The sequence below is a fragment of the Vitis vinifera genome, chromosome 9 (assembly GCF_030704535.1).
Source record: "Vitis vinifera cultivar Pinot Noir 40024 chromosome 9, ASM3070453v1".
Lineage (NCBI taxonomy): Eukaryota > Viridiplantae > Streptophyta > Magnoliopsida > Vitales > Vitaceae > Vitis > Vitis vinifera.
The window spans coordinates 402,214-418,511 of record NC_081813.1 but is presented as its reverse complement, the minus strand read 5'-3'; the positions used below and the strand labels follow the sequence as shown (position 1 = coordinate 418,511).

The following is a 16,298-nucleotide window of genomic DNA, read 5'->3' as shown; positions in this document are numbered from 1 at the left end:
GTTTTTGGATGATTCATGTATTCATGGTCTGAGATTAATTTGCAGTTCATCTTAGAAAAACTTTCAATCTGGATAGGTGAAAACTTATAGTCTATTGACTAGTGATCATCAATCAGGAACACCTCTGAAACCATCTCAAGAAGCAGAAGCAGAAGCAGAAAAAGTACTAGGAATCTCTAAGGATTTTATGATGATCTACTACTACAATCACATATGTTCAAACAGCTGCTTCAGATTGATGGGTGCCGTGCAATTAGGAGTTCCATTCCACAGCAGCTCAGCCAATTGCCTATTGGCCCTTTCAGTGGTGTGGGCACCATCAAACCAGACATAGTCACCAGGAATGCTACACACTTCAAACTTTGTGGTTCCTCCTTGCCCCCCACAGTTGCTTTCCCTGTATGCCCCACTTCCACAGCATGCCCTTTTGCCTTCCTTGAAACCTTCACACCACGTTAATTACAATAAGCATTAGACAGCGATGGTGAATGGCTAGACCTGTGTTCTGTGTTCATCACTTACCATACTTTAAAGGGTTGTTTATTCTTTCACCAAGTGAATTGTAGTAATCAAAAATTGAATATTTGAATCCTGTTAGGCGAGTCTGTAACTTCTTCAGGACATTGGCTAGGGCTGTGTTGTGTAGTTTTGCCATTGCTGAGGGTTCTTCAGCGCAGGCGCCATTCCTTGTCCCAGCTCGTGTTAAAGGTAGACAACCGAAAGGGCCTGCATTCTGAAATGCAATTTTTCTACCTCCAATTTGATGGACTTCCTGCAAGGAGAAGAATAATAAGAAAAAGCATGATTCAGTGTCCAATCTACAAGCCTTACAGTAAGGAAAAGAACAGTCATCACTTCTCAAAAAAGGATGTTCTTACTTCAAGGACAGATGTCAAATTTTGAATCACCATTCCAACATATTCTCTCTGGTGGGATAGAGAAGCATTGGGGTAATTCATTTGAAAGACACCATAGTCATTGCCACCAATGCTGAACAAGTAAACGGCTCCCATCAGTAGCTTCTCGGTCTTCGCATTACCTAGCTTCTGTTTCAATTGCTTCACCACATTCTTGAAATAGCTCAGCTGCAGTAGAAGACTTATCTGAAGATCAAACAGAGAAAATGCAGCACATTGAATGATAATGCCCCAAATCAAGACTTCAAAGAAAAGGAAAATGTCAGAACCTTTGTGGGTTTCATAATCATAACTCAGATTAAAGAATGGAAAGATCACTTACTGTTCCAGGATGAGTGTCAGCAAGAACACCTGCTCCACCAGAAGCAAAGTTGGCCCCATCAGTAAATCTATGTGCACCAGGTTGTAGATATGGTGGAAGCAATGGCAGCTTCATAAACTCAGCTGCAACAAATCTAGAAGGGTTAGTTGGGTGAGACTAATATATGGCTATCACACTTTGTTACCAGTCTTACCGATAAAATCAGGGACTAAACGGCCATCAGAAAGTCTGCCGGTAGGATGCTTGAAGAAGGTTTCCCCATATGGCCAGAAAGCTGATGCCTCCTTGTGGCTACTGTTGAGGTAGATATTGTTGCCAGGATCAAAGAGGGAATCGCCAAAGACGAACAATGGCACATGTTTTTTGGGCTTCTGGGAGTGACCATGGCAGATGGCTGGGATGAGCAGGCTAGCAAAGATGGTCAGGAAACATAAGTGGAAGGTGGAGCTTGCCATGTTGAAGCTGATGCTGTCTTCTCTGTGTAAGTTTTCTTGTGTTGTTGAGCGCAAAACAATGGCTATTTATAAGTTTTAAGTCCAGAGCCAATTTTTTCAAGGAGTTTTGGCACTCTTTCCATATGGGCGTGAGTCCTTGTGGGGCTTGCAGTGGCCCCATGACCAGTGCCAGGCTGATGGTCTGCTTGGTGTGAAAATACAGAAGGCAATTGGATTAGTCAATACACAGTGTTCCAGAGATGTGGACCAGAGCTGTGATGAGAGTACAAATGAATTATGGGCTTTGGTGGTAAAGTTTGATAGGATTTGTGCTTGAATCTGATACGTTTTTTATGAGTTTGAATTGAGTATATATGTATTTGAGTGAAATTCATATCGACTTGCATAACCCATTTAATAAATTTTACTTGTTTTTGGGTCAACTTGCATAATCCAGAATCAACTTATTTAATAGGTTAATTATAACCCGAAACTTATTATTAATCCATGTTTGATTTACTAAAAATTTGATTTTGAATAAAAAGATCTATTTTAAGTCATAAACATGTAAGGTTCATCATATCAACTTAAATAAGATCAACTTGACTTGATTATTAAATGAGTTATACATGTGTCATGTTATGTAACTTGTTCAATAATTAAGCATTTCTTGAGTTCATTTTTTTAATCTAATAATTATTCGTGTTGTGTTTGAATTGATCTATTAAGTCGAGTACTTGAGTTTTGAGACGACACGAACATGACCCACCAATATTAATTGCCACCCTTCATCAAAATGAATGATTGTGCATATCAAAATGAATGATTTTTTGATGAAAGAAAAAGTGAAAGTGTTATAAAAAAAGGAGAGGATTCTTTGCCATACAAAGGGGGCAGTCACAATAAAAAAATACAGAAGATTTATAGAGGTTTCCCTACCATAAAGGCAACCTGAATAGACTCAACTACCAGCAAAAAGAAACTCAAACATGGGGTTTCCATAGGTGTACTAGTGCAGCAAATCCCTGGATATCTGATGATGAGAAATGATGAAACTCATATTATTCTGCTTGTTCCAATTTTTGAAGTACACATTCCTACTCTTCCTCCATTGAGAAGTTATTTCAAGTGACAAATCTCTCACAAAAAGATATATAGGACAGTTCAAATTCAAATCTTGATCAAAGCAGAGAATTGACCAAGATTCGGAGCAGAGTCCTATAAAGCTTCAAACAACAATTGTTGAATTACCCGAACAAGACCTTCATTCAGAAGACACCAAACAATGAGCCCCTTTACTAGGTGAACGATGCTGAACAGATTGAGAAAAATGAAATACTTATGGCGCTCAGTTGTTCTATGGCACATTGCTAGTATAAGGAAGATGCTCAAATTGGTCGCATGGTATCTCTTCCTGACTATGTCCAAACAATTGTTTCAAATTGTATGGTTTTATCACATTGTGAGTTCCACTCCATACTAATTCAGCCAGCTGCTGGTAGACCCTGTCAGTAGGATGAAATGAATCGAAGAACATGTATTCACTGACATTGCTGCATAGCTCATACTCTTTTGTTCCTCTCATCCCTCCACAGCTGTACAGACCCCTGTAGGGACCCGAACCGCAGCATGCTATCTTCGCTTCTTTGAAACCTTGGCAACATGAATTGAGAAGGTGGATTAGAGCAGAGGTGCATTTTGGCCATAACCCAGATGCATACAAATATGAAGAAGGCTATTAGCATACCATATTTTGAAGGGTTGTCCATTCTTTCCTTAGCAGTAGTATAGAAATCAAATATTGAATACTTGAATCCCTTTAACTTGCTCCCTAGCTTCTGGAGGACCTCAGGAAGAACTCTGTTGTGTAGTTTAACTAGCACTGTGGCTTCTTCCATGCACTCACCAGCGCCTCCTTGTTGGAGTTTGATTGCTTTCATGGCTGGTAGACAGCCCAATGGCCCCATGTTCACGAACCCAAATTTCCTTCCTCCTTTCTGATATATCTCCTGAGAAATGAAAAACAACAAGGACAAGTATAGAAAGAAAGCAGCAGCAACCTGATTTTAATGTCAAGAAAGAGTAAGGATCGTTTTACTTGGATTACAACTGTCAAATTGCCCATCACCATGTCTAGGTACTGCCTATGAGAGTAGATCTGAAACACACTGTAGTTCCTGAACAAGGGGCTTATGTAGTCATTGCCTCCAATGCTGATCAAGTAGACAGCTTCAAGCAGCAGTTTCTTGGATTCTTCATCGCCTAGCTTCTCCCTCAAGTGTTTCTCCACCTTCTTGAAATACCTTAGCTGTGTGTTGAGGTTTACCACCTGAAAAAATGGTATAAGACCATGCCACCATGATCAGTAAATACCAACTCTTTAGTTCATTCTAATTCCTTTTCAAGAGATTTCGCATACCAATCCTTGATTAATCTCATCCAAAGCACCAGCCCCACCAGATGCAAAGTTGGCCCCATAAGTAAATTGATGATTACCAGGCTGCAGATATGGAGGAATAAGTGGGAGTTTTGCATACTCAGCTGCAGCAAGGCATAAAAGGTCATCTGGGCAAGAGTTAACTAACTCTGATAGTAAAAGAAAACAACGCATATACCACAATCTCTCACCAATAAAATCAGGGATGAGCCGGCCATCGGAAAACCTCCCAGTAGGGTACTTAAAGAAGGTTTCCCCATATGGCCTGAAGTTTGCCTGATCTTCAGTTGTAGTGTTGATGTAGTTATTGTTCCCAGGATCCAAAAGTGAATCCCCAAAGATGAAAAAGGCCACATGGTTCTGAGGTTGGTGGGGGTGACTCTGGCTGCTGGTTGGGATGAGTAGGCATGAAGAGAAGATCAGCAAGATATGATGGATCATGTGGAAGTTGCTGAAACTTGCCATTTTCAGCCTGCTTTGCTTTATCTGTTATCGTTACTTTCAATTATTATACATATGGTCTTTATATTATATAGCAGACAAGATGAATCAATTTTGCTATACAATAATGTTTCAATCTTGATTTTTAAATTGAAGAATTGGTTGAGTTAAAAAAGAAATCATTATTATATATTTGTTTCATCATTATAATAGTTTGCTAAATTTCATGGTGTGTGACTTGTTCAAATGTCATGAGCTGTGTTCCATTCTTTAAGGCTTGAGGCCTCACAAACAAAGGTTGCCTGCAACCTTTAGATGGTCCATTGATTTATTAGTTGGAAAGCGAAATCTGTTTTAGTCTAAAACGCTTTTAAGAAGTGTTTTCATTATTTCTGTTTTTAAGAAAAATCACCCAAAAAAGGGCTTTGATAATGTGTTATATGATAAAAAAAACTAAGTGATTGTTGAGGAATCATTTCCAGTGCTTCCTCTGATCTTTAACTGTAAATTTTTAAAATTTACAAAACACCTAATTTTTATAAGGACACGGTTTCAAACATTAGGAAGCGTTTTTAACTCTTAAAATCGCTCTTAAATATGCTCTTACATATCAGCCTGATCCGGGATTCTATTTTGAAAACTAATATTTAATGCATAAGATCACCTACCATTCCTGGATAGGATTTTGAAAAGAACCCAAATCAAGTTGGATGGATGCAAAATTGGCTTTATCAGTAAATCCAAGTTGTAGATGAGGTTTCAAATATGGCAGCTTTGCATCCTGTGCCACCAAAAGACAGTTGACTGAGTGATGCCTTATTCTAAAGAAAAATAACATATTTGATTATCTGGATAACTCAACTGTAGGGACATATTTTGATGATTGTCTTCCAACCATGCCTGAAAGCAGGAGATCTACTAAAAATTCTTAAGTCTTTTTATTTTTTATTTTTTATTTTAAGAAAGCACCTTTGACACAAAAATGATGCATAATAATACTTGAGGAGTTTTGGGGTTGACCCTAATACTCTTCAAGAAATAAAACCAAAATCCTCATTTACATAAGGATTGATTTTATCTTCGTGTACTTGCACTGATATGTTAACAATGAACTTTTTGCCTGCATAACAAACGGTATCAGGGATTCATTCTATACAACAAGTGATATCCGAGCTATGCCTTAACTATACCCACAATTAATCAGAAATGACAACTATAATGGTGTTAGGCATCTCATTTTCTTTAGAAAGGCAAAAACAAGTTGGGAAACAACCTCCAATGCAATTGCCTCAACAGAACTTCCATTCAGAAGAAACCAAACATTGAGCACATTTATCAGGTATTAAAAAATATGAGGTACATATCATGAATGCCAGCAAAATGCTATAACATAGTTCAAGCAAATAGTTCTTTCAAATTGTAGGGTCCTGTAATGTTGTGAGTTCCACTCCACATTAACTTGGCCATTTCCTGGTTGGCCTTGTCAGTAGGATGACCTCCATCAAAGAACACATATTCCCTTACATTGCTGCATAACTCATACTCTTTCATTGTTCCCTTCCCCCCACAGCTAACAAGAGCCCTGTAGGGACCTGAGCCACAGCATGCTGTCTTCCCCTCGTTGAAACCTTTGCAGCACCAACACAAAAGGTGAGTTAGAACAAGGGTGCAATTAGGGAACAGAGAAAAGCATGTAATATAAAGATGATGAAATCATACCATATTTTGAAGGGTTTTCCATTCTGTCCTCAAAAGTGGAATAGAAATCAAACATCGAGTATTTGAATCCTTTTAACTTGCTCTCTAGCTTCTGCAGAACCTTGGACAGAGCTTTGTTGTGTAGTTTTGCTTGCTCTGAGGCTTCTTCTATACACTCACCAGTTCCTGGTTTCTTGATTGCTTTCATGGCTGGTATGCAACCTAATGGCCCCAAGCTAAGAACCCCAAGCTTCCTTCCTCCCTTCTCGTATATTTCCTGAAAAACAGACACATAATAAGAGTATGCCAAAACCACTGTTCTCTAGTATGTCAAGTAGAAAAAATGGTTTCAAAGATAAAGGATGCTATTACTTCGATTACAACCGTCAAATTTCCAATCACCATATGCCGGTATAGCTTCTGAGGGTAGGACTGAAGCACAGTTGAGTTTGTGAAGTAAGGGCTCAAGTAGTCATTGGTTCCAATGCTAATCAAGTAAACAGCTTCTAATAGAATTTTCTTTGCAGCTTCATTACCTAGCTTCTGCCTCAACAGTTTCTCCATGTTCTTAAAATAGGTCAGCTGTGTATTAAGGTTTATCACCTGAAAATAATACTAGACCATGCCATCAAACATGAATACTAACTAGGACTTTGCATTTGAATATGGATTGAGATTCTGAGAATCTACTTATGGAGATGAGCCAGTTATCCCAATACATGCCTGCAGGACCAGGCACTAACACTTTAGGTAATTCTAATCCATTTTCAAGAGATTACATACCTTTCCTTGATTAGTCTCATCTAGAGCACCAGCTCCAGCAAATGCAAAGTTTGCCCCATAAGTAAGTTGATTACTACCAGGTTGTAGATATGGTGGAAGGAATGGGAGTTTTGCATACTCAGCTGCAGCACAGGAACAAGGGTCAGCTGAACACCAAATCAACTCAGATGCTTGAGAAAACAATACACTGCATAATTTTTACCTATAAAATCAGGGATCAGGCGGCCATCTGAAAATCTCCCAGTGGGGTGCCCAAAGAAGGTTTCGCCATATGGCCAGAAATTTGCCCGTTGATCAGTGGTGTTGATGTACTTATTGTTTCCAGCATCAAAAAGCGAATCCCCAAAGACGAAAAATGCCACATGCTTCTGGATCTGGTGGGGATGACTCAGGCCTCTTGATGGAATGAGTAGGCATGCTCAGAAGAGCAAGGCATGGATTACGGAAATGCCTGAACTTTCCATTTGAAGGCTGTCTCACTTTCTGTTATCTTTCTCCTTTGTTGTTACTTTTGTTCATAGCCAAACATTTTCATCAGTGTTAATATCAAATGGTCCAGAAATTCTTTTAATAAACTAGCAGTGGTTTGAAGGAATCAATCTGAACAGTTTTCAATTCATATTATATTGTTAACCAACCTTATCTGATGATGACTTTGGGAGTAAAAAATTTCATTCTTTTGGGGTCAAGATGGCCTAATATTTTTCTCTTAAGGTTTAAATTTTAATCTGTTTCCTGATGCAGCAAGCATGGTTGTTACTCTTCCTCAAGAGTTTTATGTTAGCTAGAGATCTAGCAGGTGTTTTGATCATTATCAGGAAAGACAAAAATAAGAAGGTGAACAATAGTTGGAAGAAACTTCCAACCCAATGACCCTCAACAAAACTTTCATTCAGAAGAAAGAAAACATCGAGCACATTTATTAAGTATTTGAAAATAAGAGGTACATACGAGTGTCAGAAAAGTGCTGAAACATAGTTCAATCAAATAGTTCTTTCAAGTTGTAGGGTCCTGTAATGTTGCGAGTTCCACTCCACATTAACTTGGCCTTTTGCTGGTTGGCCCTGTCAGTAGAATGAGCTGAATGAAAGAAGACATTTGCTTACGTTGCTGCATAACTCATACTCTTTTATTGTTCTCTTCCCTCCACAGCTAAGAAGACCCCTGTAGGGACCCCAACCACAACAGGCTGTCTTCCCTTCTTTGAAATCTTTGCACATTAAACACAAAAGGGGAGTTAGAACAGAGGTGCGATTGGGCCACAGGGACTGGCATATAATATGAAGATGAGGGCAGCATACCATATTTTGAAGGGTTGTCCATTCTTTCCTCAAGGAGAGTATAGAAATTGGAAATTGAATATTTGAATCCTTTTAACTTGCTCTCTAGCTTCTGCAGGACCTTGGAGAAAGCTCTGATGTGTAGTCTTGCTAGCATTGTTGCTTCTTCCATGTACTCCCCATTGCCTCCTAGTTTTATTGTTTCCATTACAGGTGTACAGCCTAATGGTGCCGAGTTAACAAAACCAAATTTCCTTCCCCCTTGCTTATATATTTCCTGAAACAAAGAAAAACAATAGGGGCCAATCATAGAAGAAGTAAAATAAAACAACCTGTTGTTAATAAAAAAGATGCTATTACTTTGATTACAACTGTCAAATTGCCAATCACCATATGTATATATTGTTTCTTATAGGAGTAGGACTGAAACACAGAGTTTGAGAGGAGGGGGCTCAAGTAGTCATTGCTTCCAATGCTGGTCAAGTAAACAGCTTCAGACAGCATTTTCTTGGTGGCTTCATCACCAAGCTTCTGCCTCAACTGTTTCTTTGCCTTTACAATATAGCTTAGCTGTGTGTTAAGATTTATCACCTGAAAATGGAAGAAGACCATTCTGTCAACCTGATAATGTCTGCTGTACAGGCATATGGAGTGATACAATCAACTACAACAACACAAATGAGCTGGGCATTCCCAATTAGACTTCATGCCCATCGGTGCCTGCAGCACCAAGTATCAATTCTTTAGGTGATTCTAGTCCATTTTCAAGAGGTCATATACCGATCCTTGATGAATATCGTTTAGAGCTCCAGCTCCAGCAGATGCAAAGTTTGCCCCCTAAGTAAGTTGCTCCTTACCAGGTTGTAGATATGGTGGAAGGAGTGGGAATTTTGCATACTCAGCTGCAGCAAAGCAACAAGCATCAGCTGGGCAACAGATTAACTCAGATGCTAAAGACAACAACATACTGCACTACCCTCTTACCAATAAAATCAGGGATCAAGCGGCCATCCAAAAATCTCCCAGCGGGGTAGCCAAAAAAGGTTTCCCCATATGGCCAGAAATTTGCCTGATAATCAGTGGTGGTGTTGATGTAGTTATTGTTTCCAGCATCATAAAGTGAATCCCCAAAGATGAAAAGTGTAGCATGCTTTTTGGGCTGGTGGGGAAGACTCTGGCTACTGGTTGAGATGAGTAGGTAAGCACAGAAGACCAAGACATGGATGGTGTGGAAGCTTAAGCTTGCCATTTGAAGCCTAATTCAGTCTCTGTAATCTTTCTCTTTGTTCCAACTTTTATATACAGCCATGTGATAAAGATTTTGATTAGTATGATATCAAATGGTCAACATCTTATTACCATTCAACTACTGATATGGACTAATATTAAAAAATTCCTGCATTTCATACTGAAAATTGTAATGGGACTTGGGGAATAAGATGTTTACCAAGACCATTCCTCTTGAACTTTATATCTGATGATGGCTTTGAAAACCATAGGTAGGGTTTTGTTCAGCCGTGAAGTTCTCTTTACATTAAGACTTCAATTTTTATTGGCAAAAGTAATTTTCTGAGTCGTAAAATAGAATAGTACAGCACTTGACATGTTGAGCTCATTCATTATGCACATGTTGAACTCATTTATTATGCACATGTTGAACTCATTTATTAGGCATTTGAACATATAAGCTCAATCAAACAAATAGTGCTTTCAAATTGTAGGGTCCTGTAATGTTGCGAGTTCCACTCCAAATTAGCTCAGCTATCTGCTGGTAGGCCCTGTCTGTAGGATGAACTGAATCAAAGAACACGTATTCGCTCACATTGCTGCATAACTCATACTCCTTTATGCTACTCTTCCCCCCACAGCTGGAAAGTCCTCTGAAGGGACCCGAACCACAACATGCTATCTTCCCTTCTTTGAAACCTTTGCAGAAACAATACAGAAGGTGAGTTATGACAGAGGTGAAATTTGGCCACAGGGAAAAGCATATAATATGAAGAGGGCGATAGCATACCATATTTTGAAGGGTTGTTCATTCTTTCCTCAAGAAAAGTATAGAAATTGGAAATTGAATATTTGAATCCTTTCAACTTGCTCTCTAGTTCCTGCAGGACCTTGGAGAGAGCTATGTTGTGTAGTTTTGCTAGCTCTGTGGATTCTTCTATGCACCCCATGCCTCCCTGTTGGAGTTTGATTTCTTTCATAATTGGCACACAGCCTAATGGCCCCACATCAAGAAGCCCAAACTTCCTTCCTCCTTTCTTATATATTTCCTGAAACATAGACAAATCATAAGGACAGAACATAGAGAAATGAAACTGTTTTTAAGACAAAAGATGCTATTACTATTACTTTGATTACTACAGTCAAATTGCCGATCACCATATGAACGTATTGTTCGTGAGAGTAGGACTGAAGCACAGTGGAGTTCCATAAGAAGGGACTCAAGTAGTCGTTGGATCCGATGTTGATCAAGTAGACAGCTTCAAACAGCATTTTCTTGGCAGCTTCATCACCTAGCTTCTGCCTTAACAGTTTCTCCACATCCTTGAAATAGGTTAGCTGTGTGTTGAGGTTTACCACCTGAAAATGTTACAAGACATGTTATCTACATGATCGTTCACATTTAATCCATCTTGTGCCAAACAAACACTTCACATAATCAACTAAAAAAATGGTTGAGTTGCTTGGTCAGTAATGGAAATGAGCTAGACTATCCCATCTAGATTTCAAGAGATGGCATACCAATCCTTGATTAGTCTGATCCAAAGCACCGGCTCCCCCAGATGCAAAGTTTGACCCATAAGTAAATTGATTATTACCAGGCTGTAGATATGGTGGAAGGAATGGGAGTTTTGCATACTCAGCTGCAGCAAAGAAACAAGGGTCATCTGGGCAACAGATTTAAGTCAGATGCTTTGATAACAGCATACAACACAACTATTTTACCAATAAAATCAGGTATCAAGCGGCCATCAGAAGCTCTCCCAGTGGGGTAGTCGAAAAAGGTTTCCCCATATGGCCAGAAATTTCTCTGATAATCAGTAGTGGTGTTGATGTAAATATTGTTTCCAGCATCAAAAATGGAATCTCCAAAGATGAAAAGTGCAGCATGCTTTTCGGGCTGGTGGGGATGGCTCTGACTACTGGTTGGGATGAGAATGCAAGCACAGAAGACCAAGACATGTATTATTTGGAAGCTTAAACTTGCCATTTGAAATCTCCTTCACTTTCTGTATTCTGTAATCTCTCTCCCTTATTCAATTACAATATATAGCAATGCAATGAAGATATTGATCAGTATAATATCAAATGGTCAATATACTATTTTTATTCAAACATTGAAGGATGTTACATCAGTTAGTACAATATGGACTTCATGTTACATCGTAAGGAAACTTGGGCAACAAGTTGGGTACCAAGATCATGCTATGATGACTTCAGCACCAAGGGTTGCTGCATCCATGATGTTTTTTTTGAAGAAATTTTAGGGAGAAAAAATACTTTTTTTTCTTCTTCTTTTCAAACTGATTATTCTATCAATATTTATATATGAATGACGTCTAAGACCATCTTCCTTGAAAAAAAATCTAATTTTGAATTTTAGGAGAGAAAGTCGCTCATAAAATCAAGAAGAATGGTAAATACAAATATATCAACTGAAGTACAACTATATCATAACTATGACACAACTGTGATAAAACTATAACACAACTATGATATAATTGTAGTTGTAACACAACTGTGCACACAAATGTACATTCCAGATTTCCACACTCCCCTTCAAGCTAGATTGTAATTGTTGATCATTCCCAACTTGGATCTCAAGTTTTCAAAGTTGGTTCTAGAAAGTGCCTTGATAAGGATGTCTATTGTCTAAAGACCTATTAGAGAGTAAACCAATGAAAATTTTCATTCTTCTATCTTCTCCTTGATAAAATGGTGATTTATTTTCACATGCTTCGTCTAATCATGATGACCCATATTTTTAGCAATACTTGTAGCAGTTTGATTGTCACAAAACATCTCCATAGAATCTTCTACTAGAATTTTTAACTCATTTAGGAGTCTCTTTAACCACATTCCTTCATAGGTTTCATGTGTCATAACTCTAAATTATATTTACGCCCTACTCTAAGCTACAATAGACTATTTCTTGCTTCACCAAGTAATCAAATTCCCCCATACATAGGTGCAATATCCTGAGGTTGATCTTCGGTTAGTTATGCATAACTTTCATATGTTCCTTAGTTGGATTGTTTATGAATTTGCTAATCATGCCAACTAAAAAGACAATATTTGGTTTTATGTGAGAAAGATAAATGAGTTTTCTCACAAGTCTTTTGATATCTCCCTTTATCCACTAAAGCACTTCTTTCAACAATTCTTAGTTTAGTAATGTAGTCCATAGGTGTGCCTATATGTTTAGAACCAAGCATCCCAGTCTCCTTTAGTAAGTTTAGAACATATGTTGGGAGACTATAATACCCATTTTTGATTTAGTAATTTCCATCCCAATAAAATATTAGAGATTCCCTAGGTCTTTAATTTCAAACTCATGAGTAAGAAACTCTTGAGTTTTGCCTATTTTTTCTTTATGATCTTCAGTCAGAATTATGTCATCCACATAAATGATGATAATGACAATTTTTCCCTCAGTTGTGTGTTTTACAAATAGCATGTGATTAGATTGACACTGAGAGTAACTAAACCTCTTTATAGTTATGGTAAAATGATCAAACCAAGTTCTAGGAGATTGCTTGAGACCATATAAGGATTTTTTAGTTTGCAGACTTTGTTAATGTTTATCTTAGTCTTAAGACATGAAGGAATTTCCATGTACACTTTTTTTTCTAAGTTACCATTGAGGAAGACATTCTTTATGTCCATTTGATGAAAAGGCCAATTAGCTAACAACTACAAAACACGAATTTTGTTCAATTTGGCAATTGGAGCAAAGGTTTCTTGGTAGTCCATTCCATAGAATTGCGTAAATCCCTTAGCAACTAGTCAAGCTTTGTATCTATCCACATTCCCATTTGCTTTGTACTTGATTGTGAAAATCCACTTACTCTTGATTGGATTATTTCTTTCTGAAAGTTCAACAAGTTCTCATGTCCTATTCTTTTTAAGAGCTCAGATATCTTCCTCAGTGGTTGTCTTCCATTCAGGTATTTGTAGGGCTTATTGGATATTATTGGGAATCCAATTATGTGATATTGGTAGCAAAAACCCAATAACCTGTGACAAACTCTTGTAGGAGATAAAATTATATAAATTGAATGATTTATGCAATATCTTACTTATTTCTTTTTGGAAATTGGTAAATTGAGTCCATCATCTTTTGGCTCATTAGGATTAGAATAAATGTTACTTGAGTGTGTCTCTTTTGGGACTGAATTCAGTTCAGTTTCATGTACTAGCTCAAGATGTGTTTGTTACTCTATATCTTTTTAAGACTTCTTTTTCCTTGAGTAGATAATGAATTCACTATTATTAATAGTTTGAGATTGGTTTGGGCAAAGAAGAATACTCGACTTAATGTCTACGGATTCGGTAGTTTGGAACAGGAGACTTAGAGCAAGAAAGATAGGATTAGAATTGTGAACTATAATAAACTTAAGTGTTTGAGGTTCAATCATGGTTTCTATTTCTCAAAACTAGTATTCTTGAATTATATTCTCCCTTTGAATATTAGTTTTGGAGTAATAAGGTTGATTTTCAAAGAATGTCACATCCATGGAGGTGTAGAACCTTTTTGTGATGGGAGATGAACACTTATATACCTTATGATTTGGAGAGTTCCTAGGAAAATACACTCAATAGTCTTGGGATCAAGCTTACTTTGATGTTGTTGGGGAATGTGAACAAAGGCTAAACAATCAAACACTTTCATGGAGGAGATGAGTCGAGTCCTAGGGTATGATTTGAGAAAGACTTTGCACGATGTTTGGAAACTTAAGACATGGCCGGGAAGACATTCTATTGATGAGATCGATTATAATAAGTACAATTTCTCCACAAAAATTCTTTGGGACATGGGAGAAGAACATAAGGGCCCTTGTAACTTCTAATAAGTGTCTATTATTTCTCTCAGCTATCTCATTTTGCTGAAGAGTATCAATGCAATAACTTTGATGAACTATTCTTTTTCTTCATAAGAATTTCCCTCAATAGAATTGAAATAATCTATAACATTGTTAGTTATCAACACTTGTATTTTGACATGGAATTGGGTTTGAATCATGTTATAATTTTTTTTTTTTAAATTTGACTCACATTTGATTTTTCTTTCATTAGGAATATCCAAAAAACTTCTAATATGATTATCTACAAAGGACACACAACTATCTAGTCCATGTTATGTTCTTTATCTTAGATGAGCCCTAAACATCACTATGTATCATGGAAAAATGATGAGATGGTTTGTATGGTTGAATTGGATAGGACTTACAAACATGCTTGGATAATTAAAAAATTTTACAATGAAAAACATTTGAACTTTTAGTGAATAATAATGGAAAGAGTTTTTTGAGATACGTGAAACTAGGATGTCCTAGACAATAATGCCACAATATAACATCACTATCTTTGTTAGAACTAAAAACAAAAAGATAACGTTTTTCACCAATTGCCGATTGAGGTTGTCTTTCAATATAATTAGCCACTTTGAAGATATAGAGTCTTGAACACACCTTAGCATTGTCAATCATCTTCCTTGAATTCAAATCTTGAAAAACACAATAGTTTAGAAAAAAATTATTAACATAGTTCTTTTCGTAAGTGAATTTACTAATGGACAACAAATTGCAATCCAAGTTCGAAACAAAAAGAAAAGAGTCAAGAGTTAGGTCCATAGAGATGGCAATAGAACCTGTACCAGCTACCTTTGAGAGAGAACTATCAACTATACGAACCATATAATCCCCATAACAAGGTGTATAATTTTGAAAAATTGTGGCATCTCCAGTCATGTGATCAAAAGCTCTTGAGTCAACAATTTAAGGACTCAAATTTTCCTTTTTTACTTTCAGGGTAGTAAGAAAATTATCTTTTTGAACTAAGGATTCGGACCTAATGATAGAATTAGAGGAATTTGCCTCTTATTAGGATTAGTTGAACATTTTTTGCAACAATTCCAATTGCTTTTTGTTGAACATACTAGAATTAGGTGGTGCTAGGTTGTCCTTAATGGTGACATAGTGTCCTTAACTTTATCTATCATTTTGAGAACCTAACGACTTCCAATTTGCTGGTTTCCCATGGATTTTTTAGCACATGTCCTTCATATGACTTGGTTTTCGATAATGATCACACTAAGTTCTCATTTTTCTTTCTCGATTGCCATTAGGAGGATAAGGAGGACCACGAGTTACTAAGGCTAAACCCTAGGTGATAGGTTGGTTAGTTTGTGGCCTCAACATGACTTTCTTTCTACTTTATTCTCGGCGCACTTTTAAGGCAACTTCTCGGATGTTGGGTAAAAGTTTAGTTCCCAATATTTTGCATCGAACTTCATCAGATTTTTATTCAAACCTAATAAAAATTTGTAGTTCTATTTTATAGAGGATCCCTTCTATTTCAAATGTCTTTGTTGTGTCTTCCATATCAAAATAAATCTCCTTTACTACTTCCTAGATATCTTTTTCTATTTTATAGAGTATAAAATTTTCCTTTATGTCATTATTCATCGAGTTAATTAACTAAGACATAACCATATTATTCTCAACCTTCCATCCTTTGAATTTTGAGCCTTCTTTCGTAGGTTGAGGCACTGCACCAATGAGGTAGTCATCCTTCTTTCTACCACATATGAACATCATGATTGCATGCATGAGACTATTGAAGATAGTTTTACCCATTCCATTTGTGTCCAGTAATGAGAAGAGCAACACCATCCGATCCTCCATTATTGCTCGGAATAGGAACTTCTTGAGTGGAGGTGACTTCTGAGGTTGAGGAGTCCTTTTTGGTGGCTATTCG

The 16,298-nt window shown here is 37.3% G+C and overlaps 4 protein-coding genes and 1 pseudogene across 4 annotated transcripts; all 5 read right to left on the bottom strand.

The window, feature by feature from the left end:
• Positions 1-51: 51 nt before the first annotated feature.
• LOC132254247 (GDSL esterase/lipase 1-like) lies at positions 52-1,852 on the bottom strand. The gene is made up of 5 exons (XM_059739406.1): positions 1,433-1,852; positions 1,240-1,361; positions 879-1,103; positions 523-772; positions 52-443 (listed from the first exon to the last, which is right to left on the bottom strand). Exons 1-5 carry the CDS (start codon positions 1,692-1,694, stop codon positions 208-210), a joined length of 1,095 nt encoding a protein of 364 aa, XP_059595389.1. The 5' UTR covers positions 1,695-1,852; the 3' UTR covers positions 52-207.
• Positions 1,853-2,527: 675 nt separating this feature from the next.
• On the bottom strand, positions 2,528-4,687 carry LOC100254856 (GDSL esterase/lipase 1). The gene is made up of 5 exons (XM_002271766.4): positions 4,302-4,687; positions 4,093-4,214; positions 3,772-4,002; positions 3,421-3,682; positions 2,528-3,326 (listed from the first exon to the last, which is right to left on the bottom strand). Exons 1-5 carry the CDS (start codon positions 4,573-4,575, stop codon positions 3,031-3,033), a joined length of 1,185 nt encoding a protein of 394 aa, XP_002271802.1. The 5' UTR covers positions 4,576-4,687; the 3' UTR covers positions 2,528-3,030.
• A 1,137-nt stretch (positions 4,688-5,824) lies between these two features.
• On the bottom strand, positions 5,825-8,008 carry LOC100259961 (GDSL esterase/lipase 2). Its single transcript, XM_019222051.2, has 6 exons — positions 7,984-8,008; positions 7,235-7,450; positions 7,033-7,154; positions 6,622-6,852; positions 6,271-6,526; positions 5,825-6,179 (listed from the first exon to the last, which is right to left on the bottom strand). Exons 1-6 carry the CDS (start codon positions 8,006-8,008, stop codon positions 5,947-5,949), a joined length of 1,083 nt encoding a protein of 360 aa, XP_019077596.1. The 3' UTR covers positions 5,825-5,946.
• On the bottom strand, positions 7,903-9,697 carry LOC109121400 (GDSL esterase/lipase 1-like; annotated as a pseudogene).
• Positions 9,698-9,754: 57 nt separating this feature from the next.
• Positions 9,755-11,542, bottom strand: LOC100242873 (GDSL esterase/lipase 1). The gene is made up of 5 exons (XM_002271668.5): positions 11,265-11,542; positions 11,061-11,182; positions 10,668-10,898; positions 10,330-10,588; positions 9,755-10,238 (listed from the first exon to the last, which is right to left on the bottom strand). Exons 1-5 carry the CDS (start codon positions 11,527-11,529, stop codon positions 10,006-10,008), a joined length of 1,110 nt encoding a protein of 369 aa, XP_002271704.1. The 5' UTR covers positions 11,530-11,542; the 3' UTR covers positions 9,755-10,005.
• Positions 11,543-16,298: the final 4,756 nt, after the last annotated feature.